The sequence below is a fragment of the Anolis sagrei genome, chromosome X (genome assembly GCF_037176765.1).
Source record: "Anolis sagrei isolate rAnoSag1 chromosome X, rAnoSag1.mat, whole genome shotgun sequence".
In the NCBI taxonomy this organism is placed as follows: Eukaryota; Metazoa; Chordata; class Lepidosauria; order Squamata; family Dactyloidae; genus Anolis; species Anolis sagrei.
Genome location: NC_090034.1, coordinates 108,579,953 through 108,598,848, shown reverse-complemented (window position 1 = coordinate 108,598,848; position 18,896 = coordinate 108,579,953). Strand labels below are relative to the sequence as shown.

The 18,896-nt window shown below is 48.3% G+C and overlaps 1 protein-coding gene across 1 annotated transcript in view; it reads left to right on the top strand.

The window, feature by feature from the left end:
* The window catches only part of LOC132780509 (uncharacterized), a 17,012-nt gene extending 2,605 nt beyond the window's left edge, over window positions 1-14,407 (top strand). Inside the window, exons 2-4 of the mRNA XM_067460810.1 lie at window positions 7,681-8,160; window positions 9,706-9,735; window positions 14,229-14,407. Of these exons, the coding sequence (XP_067316911.1) occupies window positions 7,681-8,160; window positions 9,706-9,735; window positions 14,229-14,407 (689 nt within the window). The remainder of the gene's footprint in view (window positions 1-7,680; window positions 8,161-9,705; window positions 9,736-14,228) is intronic.
* Window positions 14,408-18,896: the final 4,489 nt, after the last annotated feature.

Here is an 18,896-nt window from a genome sequence, read left to right as displayed (position 1 = left end):
AGGAAGGACTGAGGAAAGGAAGGAGAGAAGGAAGGAAGAGAGAGAGAGAGAGAGAGAGAGAAGGAAGGAATGAATGAATGAAGGAAGGAAGGAAAAAAGGAGGGAGGGAGGGAGGGAGGGAGAGAGAGAGAGAGAGAGAGAGAGAATGAAGGAAGGAAGGAAGGAGGACTGAGGAAAGGAAGGAGAAAAGGAAGGAAGGAAGGAAGGAAGGAGGAAGGGTTGGGAGGAAGGAATGAATGAAGGAAGGAAGGAAGGAGGTAAAGAAAGGAAGGGTGGAAGGAAGGAAAGAAGGGAGGAAGGGGAGGAAGAAAGAAAGAAAAAAGAAGAGGGAAATAAAGTGGAAAAAAGAAAGAAGGAAGGACGGAGGAAAGGAAGGAGAAAAGGAAGGAAGGAAGGAGGGAGGAAGAGAGGGCAAAAAGGAAGGAGGGGTGGAGGAAGGAAAGAGGAAGGAAGGAAGGGGAAAGAAGGGAGAAAAGAAGGATTGAAGCAAGGAAGAAAAAAAGAAAAGAAAGGAAAGGAAGGGGCGAGGGAGAGAGGGCAAAAAGGAAGGAAGGAAGGAAGGAAGGAAGGAGGGAAAGAAGGAAGGAATGAGGGAGGGTTGGAAGGAATGAAGGAAAGGAATGAGAAAGGAAAGGAAGGGGCGAGGGAGAGAGGGCAAAAAGGAAGAAAGGACAGAGGGAAGGAGGGAAAGAAGGAAGGAATGAGGGAGGGTTGGAAGGAATGAAGGAATGAGAAAAGAAAGGAAGGAAGGAGGAAGAGAGGGCAAAAAGGAAGGAAGTGTGGAAGGAAGGAAAGAGGGGAGGAAGGGGAGGAAGAAAGGAAGGAAAAAAGAGAAAAAGGGGAGGAGAGAAGGAAGGAAGAAGGAGAAAAGAAAAGGAGGGAGGGAGAGAGAGCAAAGGGGAAGGAAAGAAGGAAAGAGGGAGTGTTGGAAGGAAAGTAGGAGAGAAGGAAGAAAGGAAGGAGGGAAGGAAGGAGAGAAGAAGGGAAAGAAGGAGGAAAAGAAAGAAGGATGGATGGAAGGAGCAAAGGAAGGGAAAAGGAAGGAAGGAGGAAGAGGGGCAAAAAGGAAGGAAGGGTGATGGGAAGGAAGAAAAGAGGGAAGGAGAGAAGAAAGGAAGGAAGGAGGGACATTGGAAGGAGGGAAGGAAGGAAGGAGGGACATTGGAAGGAAGGAGGGAAGGAAAGAGAGGGAAGGTTGGTAGGAAGGTAGGAGAGAAGGAAGGAAGGAAGAAGAAGGGAAGGAAGAAGGGGGATTGGAAGGAAGGAAGAAAGGATAGAAGGAAGAAAGGGAAGAGAAGAAAGAAGGAAGGAGGGAGAGAGGGGGCAAAAAGAAAGGATAGAAGGAAGGAAGGAAAGGAGAAGGAAGAAGAGAAGGAAAGAAAGAGAAGGAAGGAAGGAAGAAAAGAGAAGGAAAGACAGAGGGAAGGAAGGAGAAGGAAGGAGAGAAAGGAGAAGTAATGAGGGAAAGAGGAAAGGATGGAAAGAAGAAGGGAAGGAAGGACAAAGAAGGAAGGAAAAAAGGAAAGAAAGAAAGAGGAGAAGCAAGGAAGGAAAGTGGAAGGAATGGAAGGAAGGATAGAAGGAAGGAAGGAAAGAACAAAAAGGAATGAAAGGGAGAAGGAAGGAAGGAAGGAAGGAAGGAGAGAAGGAAAGAAGAAGGAAGGACAGAGAAGGAGAAAGAAGGAAAGAAGGAAAGAAAGAGAGAAGCAAGGAAGGAAAGAGGAAAGAATGGAAGGAAGGATAGAAGGAAGGAAAGAAGGAAAGAACAAAAAGGAATGAAAGGGAGAAGCAAGGAAGTAAGGAAGGAAGGAGAGAAGGAAGAAGAAGGGAAGGAGAGAAGGAAAGGAACTTGCAAGGAGGAGGGAGGGAGTGGCCAGGCAGGGGGCCAGGACTCAAAGGCAGGCAGAGAGGGCCCACCTCAACATCAGGAAGGACTTCCCTACAGTTAGAGCTGGTCAACAGTGGAATATGAAGCATGGAAGAGCCTCCTTCTTTCCTTCCTTCCCTCTCTCTCTCTCAATCATATCTATGGCTGGATGGCCTTCTGTTGGGAGGGCTTGCATGGTGTCTTCTTTTATGGTAGAAGGGGTAGAGAATGCTGCTGGAACAGGGCAATACAGTCTGGAAAATTCCCCGCAGCCTTTGGAGGTCCAGAGGCAGCTTGGAGATATGAGCCAGATGTTGGGTTGGTTGGCGTTGCCTCCAAGGGATGCGTTGCTGGGAGTGACGTCCCTTCCTTTCTTCTCTCCACACAGCCTTTGGAGGTCCTGAGGCTGCTTGGAGATATGAGCCAGATGTTGGGTTGGTTGGCGTTGCCTCCAAGGGATGCGTTGCTGGGAGTGACGTCCCCTTCTTCTCTCCACACAGCCTTTGGAGGTCCAGAGGCTGCTTGGAGATATAAGCCAGATGTTGGGTTGGTTGGCGTTGCCTTCAAGGGATGCGTTGCTGGGGGTGACGTCCCTTCCCTTCTTCTCTCCACACAGCCTTTGGAGGTCCAGAGGCTGCTTGGAGATATGAGCCAGATGTTGGGTTGGTTGGCGTTGCCTTCAAGGGATGCGTTGCTGGGGGTGACGTCCCCTTCTTCTCTCCACACAGCCTTTGGAGGTCCTGAGGCTGCTTGGAGATATGAGCCAGATGTTGGGTTGGTTGGCGTTGCCTCCAAGGGATGCGTTGCTGGGAGTGACGTCCCCTTCTTCTCTCCACACAGCCTTTGGAGGTCCAGAGGCTGCTTGGAGATATGAGCCAGATGTTGGGTTGGTTGGCGTTGCCTTCAAGGGATGCGTTGCTGGGGGTGACGTCCCTTCCCTTCTTCTCTCCACACAGCCTTTGGAGGTCCAGAGGCTGCTTGGAGATATGAGCCAGATGTTGGGTTGGTTGGCGTTGCCTTCAAGGGATGCGTTGCTGGGGGTGACGTCCCCTTCTTCTCTCCACACAGCCTTTGGAGGTCCAGAGGCTGCTTGGAGATATGAGCCAGATGTTGGGTTGGTTGGCGTTGCCTCCAAGGGATGCGTTGCTGGGAGTGACGTCCCCTTCTTCTCTCCACACAGCCTTTGGAGGTCCAGAGGCTGCTTGGAGATATGAGCCAGATGTTGGGTTGGTTGGCATTGCCTTCAAGGGATGCGTTGCTGGGAGTGACGTCCCTTCCTTTCTTCTCTCCACACAGCCTTTGGAGGTCCTGAGGCTGCTTGGAGATATGAGCCAGATGTTGGGTTGGTTGGCGTTGCCTCCAAGGGATGCTTTGCTGGGAGTGACGTCCCTTCCCTTCTTCTCCCCACACAGCCTTTGGAGGTCCAGAGGCTGCTTGGAGATATGAGCCAGATGTTGGGTTGGTTGGCGTTGCCTCCAAGGGATGCGTTGCTGGGAGTGACGTCCCCTTCTTCTCTCCACACAGCCTTTGGAGGTCCAGAGGCTGCTTGGAGATATGAGCCAGATGTTGGGTTGGTTGGCGTTGCCTTCAAGGGATGCGTTGCTGGGGGTGACGTCCCTTCCCTTCTTCTCTCCACACAGCCTTTGGAGGTCCAGAGGCTGCTTGGAGATATGAGCCAGATGTTGGGTTGGTTGGCGTTGCCTCCAAGGGATGCGTTGCTGGGAGTGACGTCCCTTCCTTTCTTCTCTCCACACAGCCTTTGGAGGTCCTGAGGCTGCTTGGAGATGAGAGGCAGATGTTGGGTTGGTTGGCGTTGCCTCCAAGGGATGCGTTGCTGGGAGTGACGTCCCTTCCCTTCTTCTCCCCACACAGCCTTTGGAGGTCCAGAGGCTGCTTGGAGATATGAGCCAGATGTTGGGTTGGTTGGCGTTGCCTCCAAGGGATGGGTTGCTGGGAGTGACGTCCCTTCCCTTCTTCTCCCCACACAGCCTTTGGAGGTCCAGAGGCTGCTTGGAGATATGAGCCAGATGTTGGGTTGGTTGGCGTTGCCTCCAAGGGATGCGTTGCTGGGAGTGACGTCCCTTCCCTTCTTCTCCCCACACAGCCTTTGGAGGTCCTGAGGCTGCTTGGAGATATGAGCCAGATGTTGGGTTGGTTGGCGTTGCCTCCAAGGGATGCGTTGCTGGGAGTGACGTCCCCTTCTTCTCTCCACACAGCCTTTGGAGGTCCAGAGGCTGCTTGGAGATGAGAGCCAGATGTTGGGTTGGTTGGCGTTGCCTCCAAGGGATGCGTTGCTGGGAGTGACGTCCCTTCCTTTCTTCTCTCCACACAGCCTTTGGAGGTCCAGAGGCTGCTTGGAGATGAGAGCCAGATGTTGGGTTGGTTGACTTTGCCTCCAAGGGATGCTTTGCTGGGAGTGACGTCCCTTCCTTTCTTCTCTCCACACAGCCTTTGGAGGTCCAGAGGCTGCTTGGAGATGAGAGCCAGATGTTGGGTTGGTTGACTTTGCCTCCAAGGGATGCTTTGCTGGGAGTGACGTCCCTTCCTTTCTTCTCTCCACACAGCCTTTGGAGGTCCAGAGGCTGCTTGGAGATGAGAGCCAGATGTTGGGTTGGTTGGCGTTGCCTCCAAGGGATGCGTTGCTGGGAGTGACGTCCCTTCCCTTCTTCTCTCCACACAGCCTTTGGAGGTCCAGAGGCTGCTTGGAGATGAGAGCCAGATGTTGGGTTGGTTGGCGTTGCCTCCAAGGGATGCGTTGCTGGGAGTGACGTCCCTTCCCTTCTTCTCCCCACACAGCCTTTGGAGGTCCAGAGCCTGCTTGGAGATATGAGCCAGATGTTGGGTTGGTTGGCGTTGCCTCCAAGGGATGCGTTGCTGGGAGTGACGTCCCTTCCTTTCTTCTCTCCACACAGCCTTTGGAGGTCCAGAGGCTGCTTGGAGATATGAGCCAGATGTTGGGTTGGTTGGCGTTGCCTCCAAGGGATGCATTGCTGGGAGTGACGTCCCTTCCCTTCTTCTCTCCACACAGCCTTTGGAGGTCCTGAGGCTGCTTGGAGATGAGAGGCAGATGTTGGGTTGGTTGGCGTTGCCTCCAAGGGATGCTTTGCTGGGAGTGACGTCCCTTCCTTTCTTCTCTCCACACAGCCTTTGGAGGTCCAGAGGCTGCTTGGAGATGAGAGCCAGATGTTGGGTTGGTTGGCGTTGCCTCCAAGGGATGCGTTGCTGGGAGTGACGTCCCTTCCCTTCTTCTCCCCACACAGCCTTTGGAGGTCCTGAGGCTGCTTGGAGATATGAGCCAGATGTTGGGTTGGTTGGCGTTGCCTCCAAGGGATGCGTTGCTGGGAGTGACGTCCCTTCCCTTCTTCTTCCCACACAGCCTTTGGAGGTCCAGAGGCTGCTTGGAGATATGAGCCAGATGTTGGGTTGGTTGGCGTTGCCTCCAAGGGATGCGTTGCTGGGAGTGACGTCCCTTCCCTTCTTCTCCCCACACAGCCTTTGGAGGTCCTGAGGCTGCTTGGAGATATGAGCCAGATGTTGGGTTGGTTGGCGTTGCCTCCAAGGGATGCGTTGCTGGGAGTGACGTCCCTTCCCTTCTTCTCCCCACACAGCCTTTGAAGGTCCAGAGGCTGCTTGGAGATGAGAGCCAGATGTTGGGTTGGTTGGCGTTGCCTCCAAGGGATGTATTGCTGGGAGTGACGTCCCTTCCTTTCTTCTCTCCACACAGCCTTTGGAGGTCCAGAGGCTGCTTGGAGATATGAGCCAGATGTTGGGTTGGTTGGCGTTGCCTCCAAGGGATGCATTGCTGGGAGTGACGTCCCTTCCCTTCTTCTCTCCACACAGCCTTTGGAGGTCCTGAGGCTGCTTGGAGATGAGAGGCAGATGTTGGGTTGGTTGGCGTTGCCTCCAAGGGATGCTTTGCTGGGAGTGACGTCCCTTCCTTTCTTCTCTCCACACAGCCTTTGGAGGTCCTGAGGCTGCTTGGAGATATGAGCCAGATGTTGGGTTGGTTGACTTTGCCTCCAAGGGATGCTTTGCTGGGAGTGACGTCCCTTCCTTTCTTCTCTCCACACAGCCTTTGGAGGTCCAGAGGCTGCTTGGAGATGAGAGCCAGATGTTGGGTTGGTTGACTTTGCCTCCAAGGGATGCTTTGCTGGGAGTGACGTCCCTTCCTTTCTTCTCTCCACACAGCCTTTGGAGGTCCAGAGGCTGCTTGGAGATGAGAGCCAGATGTTGGGTTGGTTGGCGTTGCCTCCAAGAGATGCGTTGCTGGGAGTGACGTCCCTTCCCTTCTTCTCTCCACACAGCCTTTGGAGGTCCAGAGGCTGCTTGGAGATATGAGCCAGATGTTGGGTTGGTTGACTTTGCCTCCAAGGGATGCTTTGCTGGGAGTGACGTCCCTTCCTTTCTTCTCTCCACACAGCCTTTGGAGGTCCAGAGGCTGCTTGGAGATGAGAGCCAGATGTTGGGTTGGTTGACTTTGCCTCCAAGGGATGCTTTGCTGGGAGTGACGTTCCTCTCCTTTCTTCTCTCCACACAGCCTTTGGAGGTCCAGAGGCTGCTTGGAGATGAGAGCCAGATGTTGGGTTGGTTGGCGTTGCCTCCAAGAGATGCGTTGCTGGGAGTGACGTCCCTTCCCTTCTTCTCTCCACACAGCCTTTGGAGGTCCAGAGGCTGCTTGGAGATATGAGCCAGATGTTGGGTTGGTTGGCGTTGCCTCCAAGGGATGCTTTGCTGGGAGTGACGTCCCTTCCCTTGTTCTCTCCACACAGCCTTTGGAGGTCCAGAGGCTGTTTGGAGATATGAGCCAGATGTTGGGTTGGTTGACTTTGCCTCCAAGGGATGCGTTGCTGGGAGTGACGTCCCTTCCCTTCTTCTCTCCACACAGCCTTTGGAGGTCCAGAGGCTGCTTGGAGATATGAGCCAGATGTTGGGTTGGTTGGCGTTGCCTCCAAGGGATGCGTTGCTGGGAGTGACGTCCCTTCCCTTCTTCTCTCCACACAGCCTTTGGAGGTCCTGAGGCTGCTTGGAGATATGAGCCAGATGTTGGGTTGGTTGGCGTTGCCTCCAAGGGATGCTTTGCTGGGAGTGACGTCCCTTCCTTTCTTCTCTCCACACAGCCTTTGGAGGTCCTGAGGCTGCTTGGAGATATGAGCCAGATGTTGGGTTGGTTGGCGTTGCCTCCAAGGGATGCTTTGCTGGGAGTGACGTCCCTTCCTTTCTTCTCTCCACACAGTCTTTGGAGGTCCAGAGGCTGCTTGGAGATATGAGCCAGATGTTGGGTTGGTTGGCGTTGCCTCCAAGGGATGCTTTGCTGGGAGTGACGTCCCTTCCTTTCTTCTCTCCACACAGCCTTTGGAGGTCCAGAGGCTGCTTGGAGATATGAGCCAGATGTTGGGTTGGTTGGCGTTGCCTCCAAGGGATGCTTTGCTGGGAGTGACGTCCCTTCCTTTCTTCTCTCCACACAGCCTTTGGCGGTCCAGAGGCTGCTTGGAGATATGAGCCAGATGTTGGGTTGGTTGGCGTTGCCTCCAAGGGATGTATTGCTGGGAGTGACGTCCCTTCCTTTCTTCTCTCCACACAGCCTTTGGAGGTCCAGAGGCTGCTTGGAGATATGAGCCAGATGTTGGGTTGGTTGGCGTTGCCTCCAAGGGATGCGTTGCTGGGAGTGACGTCCCTTCCCTTCTTCTCTCCACACAGCCTTTGGAGGTCCAGAGGCTGCTTGGAGATATGAGCCAGATGTTGGGTTGGTTGGCGTTGCCTCCAAGGGATGCTTTGCTGGGAGTGACGTCCCTTCCTTTCTTATCTCCAACCAGCCTTTGGAGGTCCTGAGGCTGCTTGGAGATATGAGCCAGATGTTGGGTTGGTTGGCTTTGCCTTCAAGGGATGCGTTGCTGGGAGTGACGTCCCTTCCCTTCTTCTCTCCACAGCCTTCGTCCTGAGCGTCTGCTTCTTCTCGACCGAGGCCTACTACAAGCGGACAAATATCACGGTGGAGCCACCAATGCCGATGGAAGGAGGAAGTGCCCGCCTCATCCCAGTCACCCTGGCCATTGCCCAGGTGACCTGCCGCTGGTTCCGAGGGGAAATGAGAGAGAACGAAACCATCCTGATCGGTTTTTTCTACCCACGCTTTAAAGTGAGGAAGGGGCCGGGCTTCACCGGGCGAGAGACCATACACCCCGACTGCTCCCTTGAGATCACACCCTTGAACATCACCGACCTGGGAAACTATTTAACCGTGATCGAGGGCCCTGAGGATACGCGGATCGGAAGTGTAGAGCTTATCGTCCACTGTAGGCTATAACGTTTTTGTGCAATATATCTGACTATCACATTTTTGTACAATATGTCTATAACGTTTTTGTGCAATATGTCTATAACATTTTTGTGCGATATATCTGACTATCACATTTTTGTACAATATGTCTATAATGTTTTGTGCAATGTATCTGACTATCACATTTTGTACAATATGTCTATTACATTTTGTGCGATATATCTGACTATCACATTTTTGTACAATATGTCTATAACGTTTTGTACAATATATTTGCCTATCACATTTTTGTACAATATGTCTATAACATTTTTGTGCAATATGTCTATAACGTTTTTGTGCGATATATCTGACTATCACATTTTTGTACAATATGTCTATAACGTTTTTGTGCGATATATCTGACTATCACATTTTTGTACAATATGTCTATAAGGTTTTTGTGCGATATATCTGACTATCACATTTTTGTACAGTATGTCTATAACATTTTTGTGCAATATATCTGATTCACATTTTGGTACAATATGTCTATAACGTTTTTGTGCAATGTATCTGACTATCACATTTTGTACAATATGTCTATAACGTTTTTGTGCGATATATCTGACTATCACATTTTTGTACAGTATGTCTATAACATTTTTGTGCAATATATCTGATTCACATTTTGGTACAATATGTCTATAACGTTTTTGTGCAATGTATCTGACTATCACATTTTGTACAATATGTCTATAACGTTTTTGTGCAATATATCTGACTATCACATTTTTGTACATTATGCCTATAACTTTTTTGTGCGATATATCTGACTATCACATTTTTGTACAATATGTCTATAACATTTTGTGCAACAAGACTATCTGTAACTTTTTTGCAATATGTCTATAACATTTTTGTGCAACAAGACTATCTGTAAAATTTTTTGCAATATGTAAATAACATTTTTGTGCAATAAGACTATCTGTAACTTTTTTTTGCAGTATGTCTATAACATTTTTTGTGCAATAAGACTATATGTAACATTTTTTGCAGTATGTCTATAACATTTTTGTGCAATAAGACTATATGTAACATTTTTGCAATATGTCTATAACATTTTTGTGCTACAAGACTATATGTAACATTTTTTTGCAATATGTCTATAACATTTTTGTGCAACAAGACTATCTGTAACATTTTTTTGCAATATGTCTATAACATTTTTGTGCAACAAGACTATATGTAACTTTTTTTGCAACGTGTCTATAACATTTTTGTGCATCAAGATTATCTGTAACTTTTTTTGCAACGTGTCTATAACATTTTTGTGCAACAAGACTATATGTAACTTTTTTTGCAATATGTCTATAACATTTTTGTGCAACAAGACTATCTGTAAAAATTTTTTGCAATATGTCTATAACATTTTTGTGCAACAAGATTATCTGTAACTTTTTTTGCAATATGTCAATATGTTGCACATTTTTGTGCAACAAGACTATCACATTTTGGCACAATATGACTGTCTATTTGTGTGCTGTGTTTCAGCCAAATTGTTTTTTTGTTTGTTTTGCAGATCCACCTGACGACGAGCCCAAATTCTTTGGTAAGTAAAGAACACTGCCTTGGGACAAACCATTATTTTGCCTCCTCCATCTTCTTTTCCTGCCTTGAAAATCCACAGAGAAGCTGTAGTTTTCTAGGAAAACTGGGGAAAAAATGGAATGGTGGCATTACAACAAGGCTGAAGGCATGAAAAATGATATTACCTAATTTTTTATACTTATTCCAAACCCTCCCATTTAGTATTCCACCTAAAATAACCAAGAAATGGGATAATTTAATCAAAATGTGGATAGTAGACTCCACTAAGAATAGAATTGCTAATACAAGGAAAGATGTATTGTCGAAGGCTTTCATGGCTGGAATCACTGGGTTGTTGTAGGTTTTTTTGGGGCTATATGGCCATGTTCTAGAGCAGTGGTTCTCAACCTGGGGGGTCGAGACCCCTGGAGGTGACGAGCGGAGTGCCGCAGGGTTCCGTCCTGGGCCCGGTCCCGTTCAACATCTTTATTAATGACTTAGATGACGGGCGAGAAGGCAGGATCATCAAGTTTGCAGACGACACCAAATTGGGAGGGATAGCCAAGACTCCAGAGGACAGGAGCAGGATTCAAAGGGATCTCCACAGATTAGAGAGATGAAGGGCCAAAACTAACACAATGAAGTTCAACAGGGACAAATGCAAGAGACTCCACTTTGGCAGGAAAAACGAAATGCAAAGATACGGAATGGGTGACGCCTGGCTCGAGAGCAGTACATGTGAAAAAGATCTTGGGGTCCTCGTGGACAACAAGTTAAACATGAGCCAGGAATGTGATGTGGCGGCAAAAAAAGCCAATGGGATTTTGGCCTGCATCAAGAGGAGCCTAGTGTCTAGATCTAGGGAAGTCATGCTCCCCATGCTCTATTCCGCTTTGGTTAGACCACACCTGGAATATTGTGTCCAATTCTGGGCACCACAATTCAAGAGAGATATTGACAAGCTGGAATGTGTCCAGAGGAGGGTGACTAAAATGATTAAGGGTCTGGAGAACAAGCCCTATGAGGAGCGGCTTAAGGAGCTGGGCAAGTTTAGCCTGAAGAAGAGAAGGCTGAGAGGAGATATGATGAGGGCCATGTATAAATATTAGGCCTGGGTAACAATGGAAAAATTTGTTTCTAAAATCGATTTGTATTTGGGGGGGGGGGGGGTTTGTTTCGATATTTAAAATAATTACAAAATTTTCCTTTTAAAAAGTTCGATATTTACGAAATTTCATAAATGGTAAAAAATTAACGAATCGATTTCCAAAACAATAACGAATCGATTCGTTAATGGCGGACGCGACCGCGAAATACGCTAAAAAACCTCCAAAACCTTCTGAAGCTTCCCTCTCCCTCTGTTCTTGACTGTTGATTCTATGAGGGAGTGTCAGAGGGGTCACTGAAGACCATCAGAAAACAGTACTTTCTGTTGGTCATGGGGGTTCTATGTGGGAAGTTTCTCCCAATTCTATTGTTGGTGGGGTTCAGAATGCTCTTTGATTGCAGGTGAACTATAAACAACTACAATTCAAGGTCTATTTCCCCCAAACTCCACCAGTGTTCACATTTGGGCATATTGAATATTCATCGCAAGTTTAGTCCAGATCCAGATCCATCATCCTTTAAACAGAGGGTGGATGGCCATCTGTCAGGGGTGATTTGAATGAAATGCAATATTCCTGCTTCTTGGCAGAATGGGGTTGGACTGGATGATGGCCCAGGAGGTCTCTTCCAACTCTTTGATTCTATGATTCTATGATTGTTTGAGTCCACAGTGGTCTCTGGATGTAGGTGAACAATGGAATTGGGCCAAACTTGGCACACAGAACTCCCATGACCAAAAGAAAACACTGGAAGGGTTTGATGAGCATTGACCTTGAGTTTGGGAGTTGTAGTTCACCTATATCCAGAGAGCACAGTGGACTCATGCAATGGTGGATCTGGACCAAACTTGGCACAAATACTCAACATGCCCAAATGTGAACACTGGTGGAGTCTGGGGAAAATAGATCTTGACATTTGGGAGTTGTAGTTACTGGGATTTATAGTTCATTACAATCAAAGAACATTCTGAACTCCACCACCAACAGAATTGGCTCAAACTTCCCACATGGATTCCCCATGACCATGATATCGAGCTACTTTTTAGTGGGGTCTCCTCTCAGGGAGAAGCCCGAGGACCGCGCCTAAAGGGCTCTGGGTCCCTTGGTGAGGCCAGCGAGAGCCAATCCAAAGAGTAAAATATTACAAATAATAATGCCTCATCCAAGTGGAAGAAGGTTTTCAGCAATCGAGGTTTATTGTGATTCAGCTGAGATCAGATGCATTGCAGGAATCATTCCACTGCAAGCATGATTTTACAGAATTTCCAAGCATTTTTATAGTACACAGACAAAGGAAAACAGTTTCAAAACTCCCGCCCACCCTCTGTCAGCCGGCTTCGGGCTGATTGGCTGGCCGCGGAACAGCTGGGAGGAGGCTTGGCAGCATGCCTCGCCTCTGGACCAATCAGCGGGCTCCGCTGCCTCTGGGAGGCCAATCAGTGCCTTCCTAGCGCCTCTGAAGATGGACCAATCGGCAGCCAGGAGGCGGGACGAAGCCTGACAGTTCAGAGGAAATGATGAGCCCAGGGGGCATCCGCCAGCTGAAATGCGAGGCTTTGTCCTCACCGGCGGGGTGACAGATAGGGGAACAATGAGTTTCCTGGTTTATGATTGGATTTGGGAGGAAGTATGAAAAGGAGCTTTTGATGATATTTGGACCTCAGGGCCTTGTAAACAAGGGGGATCAACAAATACCTAAAAATGATACAATCAGTCTTTTCTTCCTGAGTTTCTGTTGACCCTTCCCTCCCTTACTGTCTGCTCTGAAAGTTAGTTTGAGAAGGGGATCAACCGCACGGCCCATGCAAATGTAAATATGAACCATTTCGGGAGGACAAAGGGTTTCCTCCCTGTCACAGTAATCCTTAGGTCACATTCCTTTTGGGGCAAGGGTCAAAGAGGAGAAGCAGGGAGGGGAACCAGGGTACATTTCATATAATATCCCATTACATATATTTCATAAGGCAATCCCATCCCCATCCCAAGCAAAGTTTATTATAATGTTGGATCTTTATTATAACGCAAACTGGAGATCTCATAGTCCTTCGGCAAAGGTGCGTGGAAGCGGAGGCTGCTTGCATTTCAAGGCAAGCACCAGAAGGAAGTTCGTGGCCAGGGATGTGGCAAACAGTTCAGTTCATGAAGCAGAGAGTCAATAAGAAAAGGCAGAAGTCCAGAGATGGGCGCTGGGTTGGGTAGTAGCAGAGTCCATAGTCCAGAGCATAAGTCAGAGGGTTCACAAAGAGGAAACAGGAACCCAGTTATGTGCGCTGGGTCAGGAAGCAACAGAATCCACTGTCCGGCCCTTGGCGAACTAGATCTTCCGCGCTGGGGTCGGGGGCCGGCCTGGCCACTTCTCCGGGTCCTCCTGTGGGTGCCCACAGCAAGCCCCTGATCGCACTGCACGAGCAGGAACGAGTGGTAGCAAGGGAATAACAGGCTGCTTTCACCGAGCCAGCAGAGCTTTGGCAATCAGCTGTTTGCTGTCTAATAAAATACTTTAAACAAAAATGATTATCCCTGAGCGCAGGAGTCCAAAATGAGGAAAGCGAGATAGCAGTTAGTCTTAGAATTAATAGCAGAAAAGTACTGTTTTAGTGGTTACTGGGGTCCAAAATGGCGGTTTCAGTATCCACGAATTGGGCGAACACAGATCCAGGGTCCGGGGGGTGCCTGGAGGCACCTCCCCGCAGGCTCACGGCTCTCCGGAGCCTGGAAAAAGGGTTATTTTAATGTTAAGTTAGTTTGAGGCAAGGAAAGATACAAAAGTATCAAGCGGAAAGATTAAATGTTGCAAGTTTCAAGTGCCATATTAGGGGAATGATACAATGTAAGGAGAAGGGAAAGCAAAGAAAAGGCTGAGTGCAGTCTTATTATTGAGCTGCCTGCTGGGGCACATTTCATCTGTTTCTTCCAATTGTGACAACCAGGAACTGCGGAACTCCCCGCTGCAGCTCACACCGACGTGAAGGCAGGGCTCCCTGCCGTGCTCGGGCTCAACCATAAGAAAATACTGTGTTTTCCTATGGTCTTTGGCGACCCCTCTGACACCCCCTCGCGACCCCCTCAGGGGTCCCAACCCCCAGGTTGAGAAACACTGTATTAGGGGGTTGCAGCATGAGGAAGGTTGAGAACCACTGTTCTAGAGGCATTCTCTCCTGACATTCATGCCTAGCTCCAACAGACAAGAGTCCTTTGTCCCACCCTGGTCATTCCACAGATATATAAACCCATTTTCCTAGTTCCAACAGACCTCACTACCTCTGAGGATGCTTGCCATAGATGCAGGCAAAATGTCAGGAGAGAATGCCTCTAGAACATGGCCATATAGCCTGAAAAAACCTTGCAACAACACAAGGAAAAATATTGTCCAGAGAGTGATGTGCATTGTGTGCTTTCCTCCTTGCAGCCCGGGGATTCAACAAAATGACCATCGTTGGCATTGTCTTTGGGAGCCTGAGCGCCGCCGTCGTCCTGGGCATGGTGCTTTTCTCCGTTTACCGTGAGTCAAACCCTGGAACAATGATGAAGACCCTTCCAGTTGGTCCCATGGCCAGTGATGGGTCAGGGATGGAAGGGAAGACATAGCACCCCCCCCCCCCCCTTCCCTGGTAGTCCTGGCTCCTTTCTGGATGGAGCAAAGGATGTGCCCAGGACACCAAGAGAGAGTCGTACACAAGAAGAGGGCTGGCTATCATATTTGAAACCATAGGTTAGTGGCTATTAGAAAGGGAAGTCTGAAGCTGGATCTACACTGCCCCAGGTTTTGGTGGTAGCCAGGGCAGCTTTCGCAGAGTTAAAACTTGTGTGCCGGCTGCGCCCATATCTTGGGAGGTCTGACTTGGCCACAGTGGTCCACGCTCTGGTTACATCCTGCATAGATTACTGCAACACACTCTATGTGGGGTTGCTTCTGAAGACTGTTCGGAAGCTCCAGCTAGTCCAGCACTAGAGTTGGAAGAGACCTCATGGGCCATCCAGTCCAACCCCATTCTGCCAAGAAGCAGGAATATTGCATTCAAATCACCCCTGACAGATGGCCATCCAGCCTCTGCTTAAAAGCCTCCAAAGAAGGAGCCTCCACCACACTCCGGGGCAGAGAGTTCCACTGCTGAACGGCTCTCACAGTCAGGAAGTTCTTCTTCATGTTCAGATGGAATCTCCTCTCTTGTAGTTTGAAGCCATTCCTCCATTGCGTCCTAGTCTCCAAGGAAGCAGAAAACAAGCTTGCTCCCTCCTCCTCCCTGTGGCTTCCTCTCACATATTTATACATGGCCCTCATCATATCTCCTCTCAGCCTTCTCTTCTTCAGGCTAAACATGCCCAGCTCCTTAAGCCACTCCTCATAGGGCTTGTTCTCCAGACCTTTTATCATTTTAGTCGCTCTCCTCTGGACACATTCCAGCTTGTCAATATCTCTCTTCAATTGTGGTGCCCAGAATTGGACACAATATTCCAGGTATGGTCTAACCAAAACAGAATAGAGGGATAGCATGACTTCCCTAGATCTAGACACTAGGCTCCTATTGATGCAGGCCAACATCCCATTGGCTTTTTTTGCCGCCAGAAAGGTAAATGCAAAGTCAGAAAGCCACAGAAAAAACACAGCAGTCAGTAGAATCTCTGAACTTGGCTTTGACGTCTTGTCTTCTCCTTCCTCCAGATGTTTCTCACCATGGAATCCCAAGATCTATCCGAGCTCTCTCCCAGTCCTTCTAGGAGATACCATCCTATGATTGACACCTTGAAATGGCATCATGGAGGAGGTGAGTATCTGATTAACTTTGAGATAAGGAAGCTGCTGAATTGTCATAACTGATTGGGGAACTTTTGGTGTAAATAACGCATGTTGATATACAGGGTGCGGCAGTTGTTGTTCTTCATTCGTTCAGTCGTCTCCAACTCTTCGTGACCTCCTGGACCAGCCCACGTCAGAGCTCCCTGTCAGCCGTCACCACCCCCAGCTCCTTCAAGGTCAGTCCAGTCACTTCAAGGATGCCATCCATCCGTGAAGGCTGATTCTCAAGCGAAATGGACTCTCAAAAGTCTTACTTCATACCATCCCTTCTCTCTGATCGACGGCCTGCCTTTCTGTCTGAGTTTCAACCTAATCACACATAGACTCAGTGAAAAATCCAGCACCCCCAGCACTCTGCTGCTGAGCCCCAACATACGTGTGCATTCACTAAAATGTATACCATGCATTATTTGCTTCCTGAGGAGGGCGATGCCAACACGTGTTTCGCCAGCTGGATCCAAGTCTTTGAAGTAGCCTGCAGGTACCAGGTAGAACAACACACACCTGCCCTGTCTACACTGCCATATAAAATCCAGATTATCTGCCTTGAACTGGAATATATGGTGGTGTGGACTCATACGATTCAGTTCAAAGCAGGGTGACAACGGCAACGACAAACAGACCAAGAGATGTTGAACTCTCATGATTTTGCATTGACGTGGCGTTGGTGGGAGTGTGGAGGGATGGGTGTGTTGTTTTGCAGTGTGTGCTTGTTGCGGGAGTGTCCCCGACTTCCAGGATTCCAAGAGATCAGTGAAGAAGGAAGAGACAGAGACAGCTTTTGCAAGTTCACAGAATTTAATGCTTACCCCGGGTAAGGGCGCCCCAGCTTCTCAAAATGGCTGATGTGGCACAGAGCACTACCCCAAAAGCATCCAGTATTTATAGGCAGAATTACCTAGTTCGCACATGCGCATAACTCTCTTGACATTTACACAATCTAATCAATATCAGTTTGTCCTCGAGGAATCGTGGCCAAGAACACTTGTTGGCAAGATACTATAATTTCCACTGCTCCCCTTTCATCAGCTGACCAGCCACGTTCCTAGATGAATTACGTAAAAGTGAATCTTAACTTCATATATCTCTTCACACATATATGACTCCATATATCTTCATATATGTATCTTTAACTTATTCAAAGCAAGCATTTCCCTTATTAATTCTTCTGTAATTACTTTCACATTATTTTCCTATATTCTTACTTATGTAGGATTGTTCATAGGACTGAATTACCTGCTATTTACATCAGATGGAGGATAGATGGCGCTGTTGTACCATATCTTCAGATGTTTGTTTTGGATCAATAATTATCGATTTACTTTTAGAGCCAATTCTCTGACCTTCCGCATTTAGCACATAGCCGTCCTTCTATTTGTTTACTTAAGATATGGCTTCTCCTGCCTTGTCCCAGTCCTGTTCCATCTGTTAGTTTCCCTTCCACCAGAATTCTACCCCCGAACCTTAAGAAAGCCTTTAAGGTAAGACTTCCTCATTAATTTCATTAGTTTCTAATTATTTTTCTTCCTAATGACTGCCACATGCTGGGGAAAGCATTTAATTTCAATGTACAATCTATATGTAATGATATAGTGGCCCCCTGTTTTCTATATAAATAAAAATGTAACGTTCAAAAAAAAAAGGATGTCATCCATCCATCTTGTCCTTGGTACCTGTCCGAATGCATCTCCCTTTACGTCCCATCTCGGAGTCTGAGATCCTCTGGGGAGGCCCTGCTCTCAACTCCGCTTCTGTCACAAGTGAGATTGGCAGGGACGAGGAGCAGGGCCTTCTCAGTGGTGGCCCCTCACCTATGGAATTCCCTCCCCGGGGAGATCAGATCAGCAACATCCCTCCTTTCCTTCAGAAAGAAATTAAAAACTTGGATGTGGGACCAGGCGTTTGGGCACCACATGTGGAAATATGAACCTTCTTTTTCTTTGCATTTCCAGCAGTGTGTGCTCGTGTTATTGTAGCTTTTTCGCAACTTCCTCAGAGTCTTGGAGAGATTTATTCAGGCCTCACTTTTGGAGGCTGAGAGAGTGCAACTTGCCCCTAATCACTCCCTATTGGATTCTCAGGGCCGAGAGTGAATTCAAGCCCTGGTCTCCAGCGTCACAGCATGATGCTCACTCTGCAATCTGGACCACTTTTAGGGATGGGTTTCAGTCCCTTGCAGTGTCCAGGTTGCAATCTATAGCGGATTCGCACTCCGTTGGACTTCCTTGTTGCAGATTTTGTCATTTTAAATTCATTTTTAGGGTCCTTGAGCGCATTGATGGGTGACACTTGAAGAAGGGAACACAGTGAAATATAACTGACCACCGGCGAGTCGTGAAAATGGAGAGAAGGGACAGATTATAGAAGTCATATTGATGTGGTCCAGGCTCCAGTTGGAGAAAGAAAGACATCTCTGTGCCAGGACAAGGCCTTGCTTACAAATAAAATGGAAGAGACAACTCAGGGTTGCACAGGTGGATTGTCTTCTTATAGAATCATAGAATCATAGAGTTGGAAGAGACCTCATGGGCCATCCAGTCCAACCTCATTCATTCATTCATTCATTCATTATTTATTTACTTATTTACTTTGCTTCTATACCGCTGTATCTCAAGCCTGAAGGCGACTCACAGCGGTTCACAAACAGTAAAAACAGTAGAAACAGCAGTGGTTCCATACAACATGTAACAATTGACTTAACACATTATCCATAAATTACCAATAAGCAATTACAATGCACAATTATTACGAAAAACAACCGTACCCGATCTTCTCATCATTCAAGCGTAGTCCAGGTTCGTCGTCCATTGTTCCATTCCTATGTTCCATTACCAGATTGCACTAAATTACTCAAACGCCTGCACAAACATCCAGGTCTTCAACTTTCTTCGGAATGCTATGAGAGATGGCGCCAGCCTAATGTCCGTAGGAAGGGCGTTCCACAGCCGAGGAGCCACCACCGAGAAGGTCCTATCTCTCGTCCCCGCCAGCCGAGCTTGAGAAGCAGGCAGGATCAAGAGCAGGGCCTCCCCGGAAGATCTTAAAGTCCTGGTGGGTTCATAGGCCGAGATGCGGTCGGAAAGGTATCTTGGGCCTGAACCGTTTAGGGCTTTATAGGCCAATGCCAACACCTTGAATTGAGCCCAGTAGCAAATCGGCAGCCAATGGAGCTGGCGCAACAGGGGGGTTGTATGTTCCCTGCACTCCGCTCCTGTTAGAATCATGGCTGCCGCACGTTGGACTAATTGAAGCTTCCGGGCCGTCTTCAAGGGCAGCCCC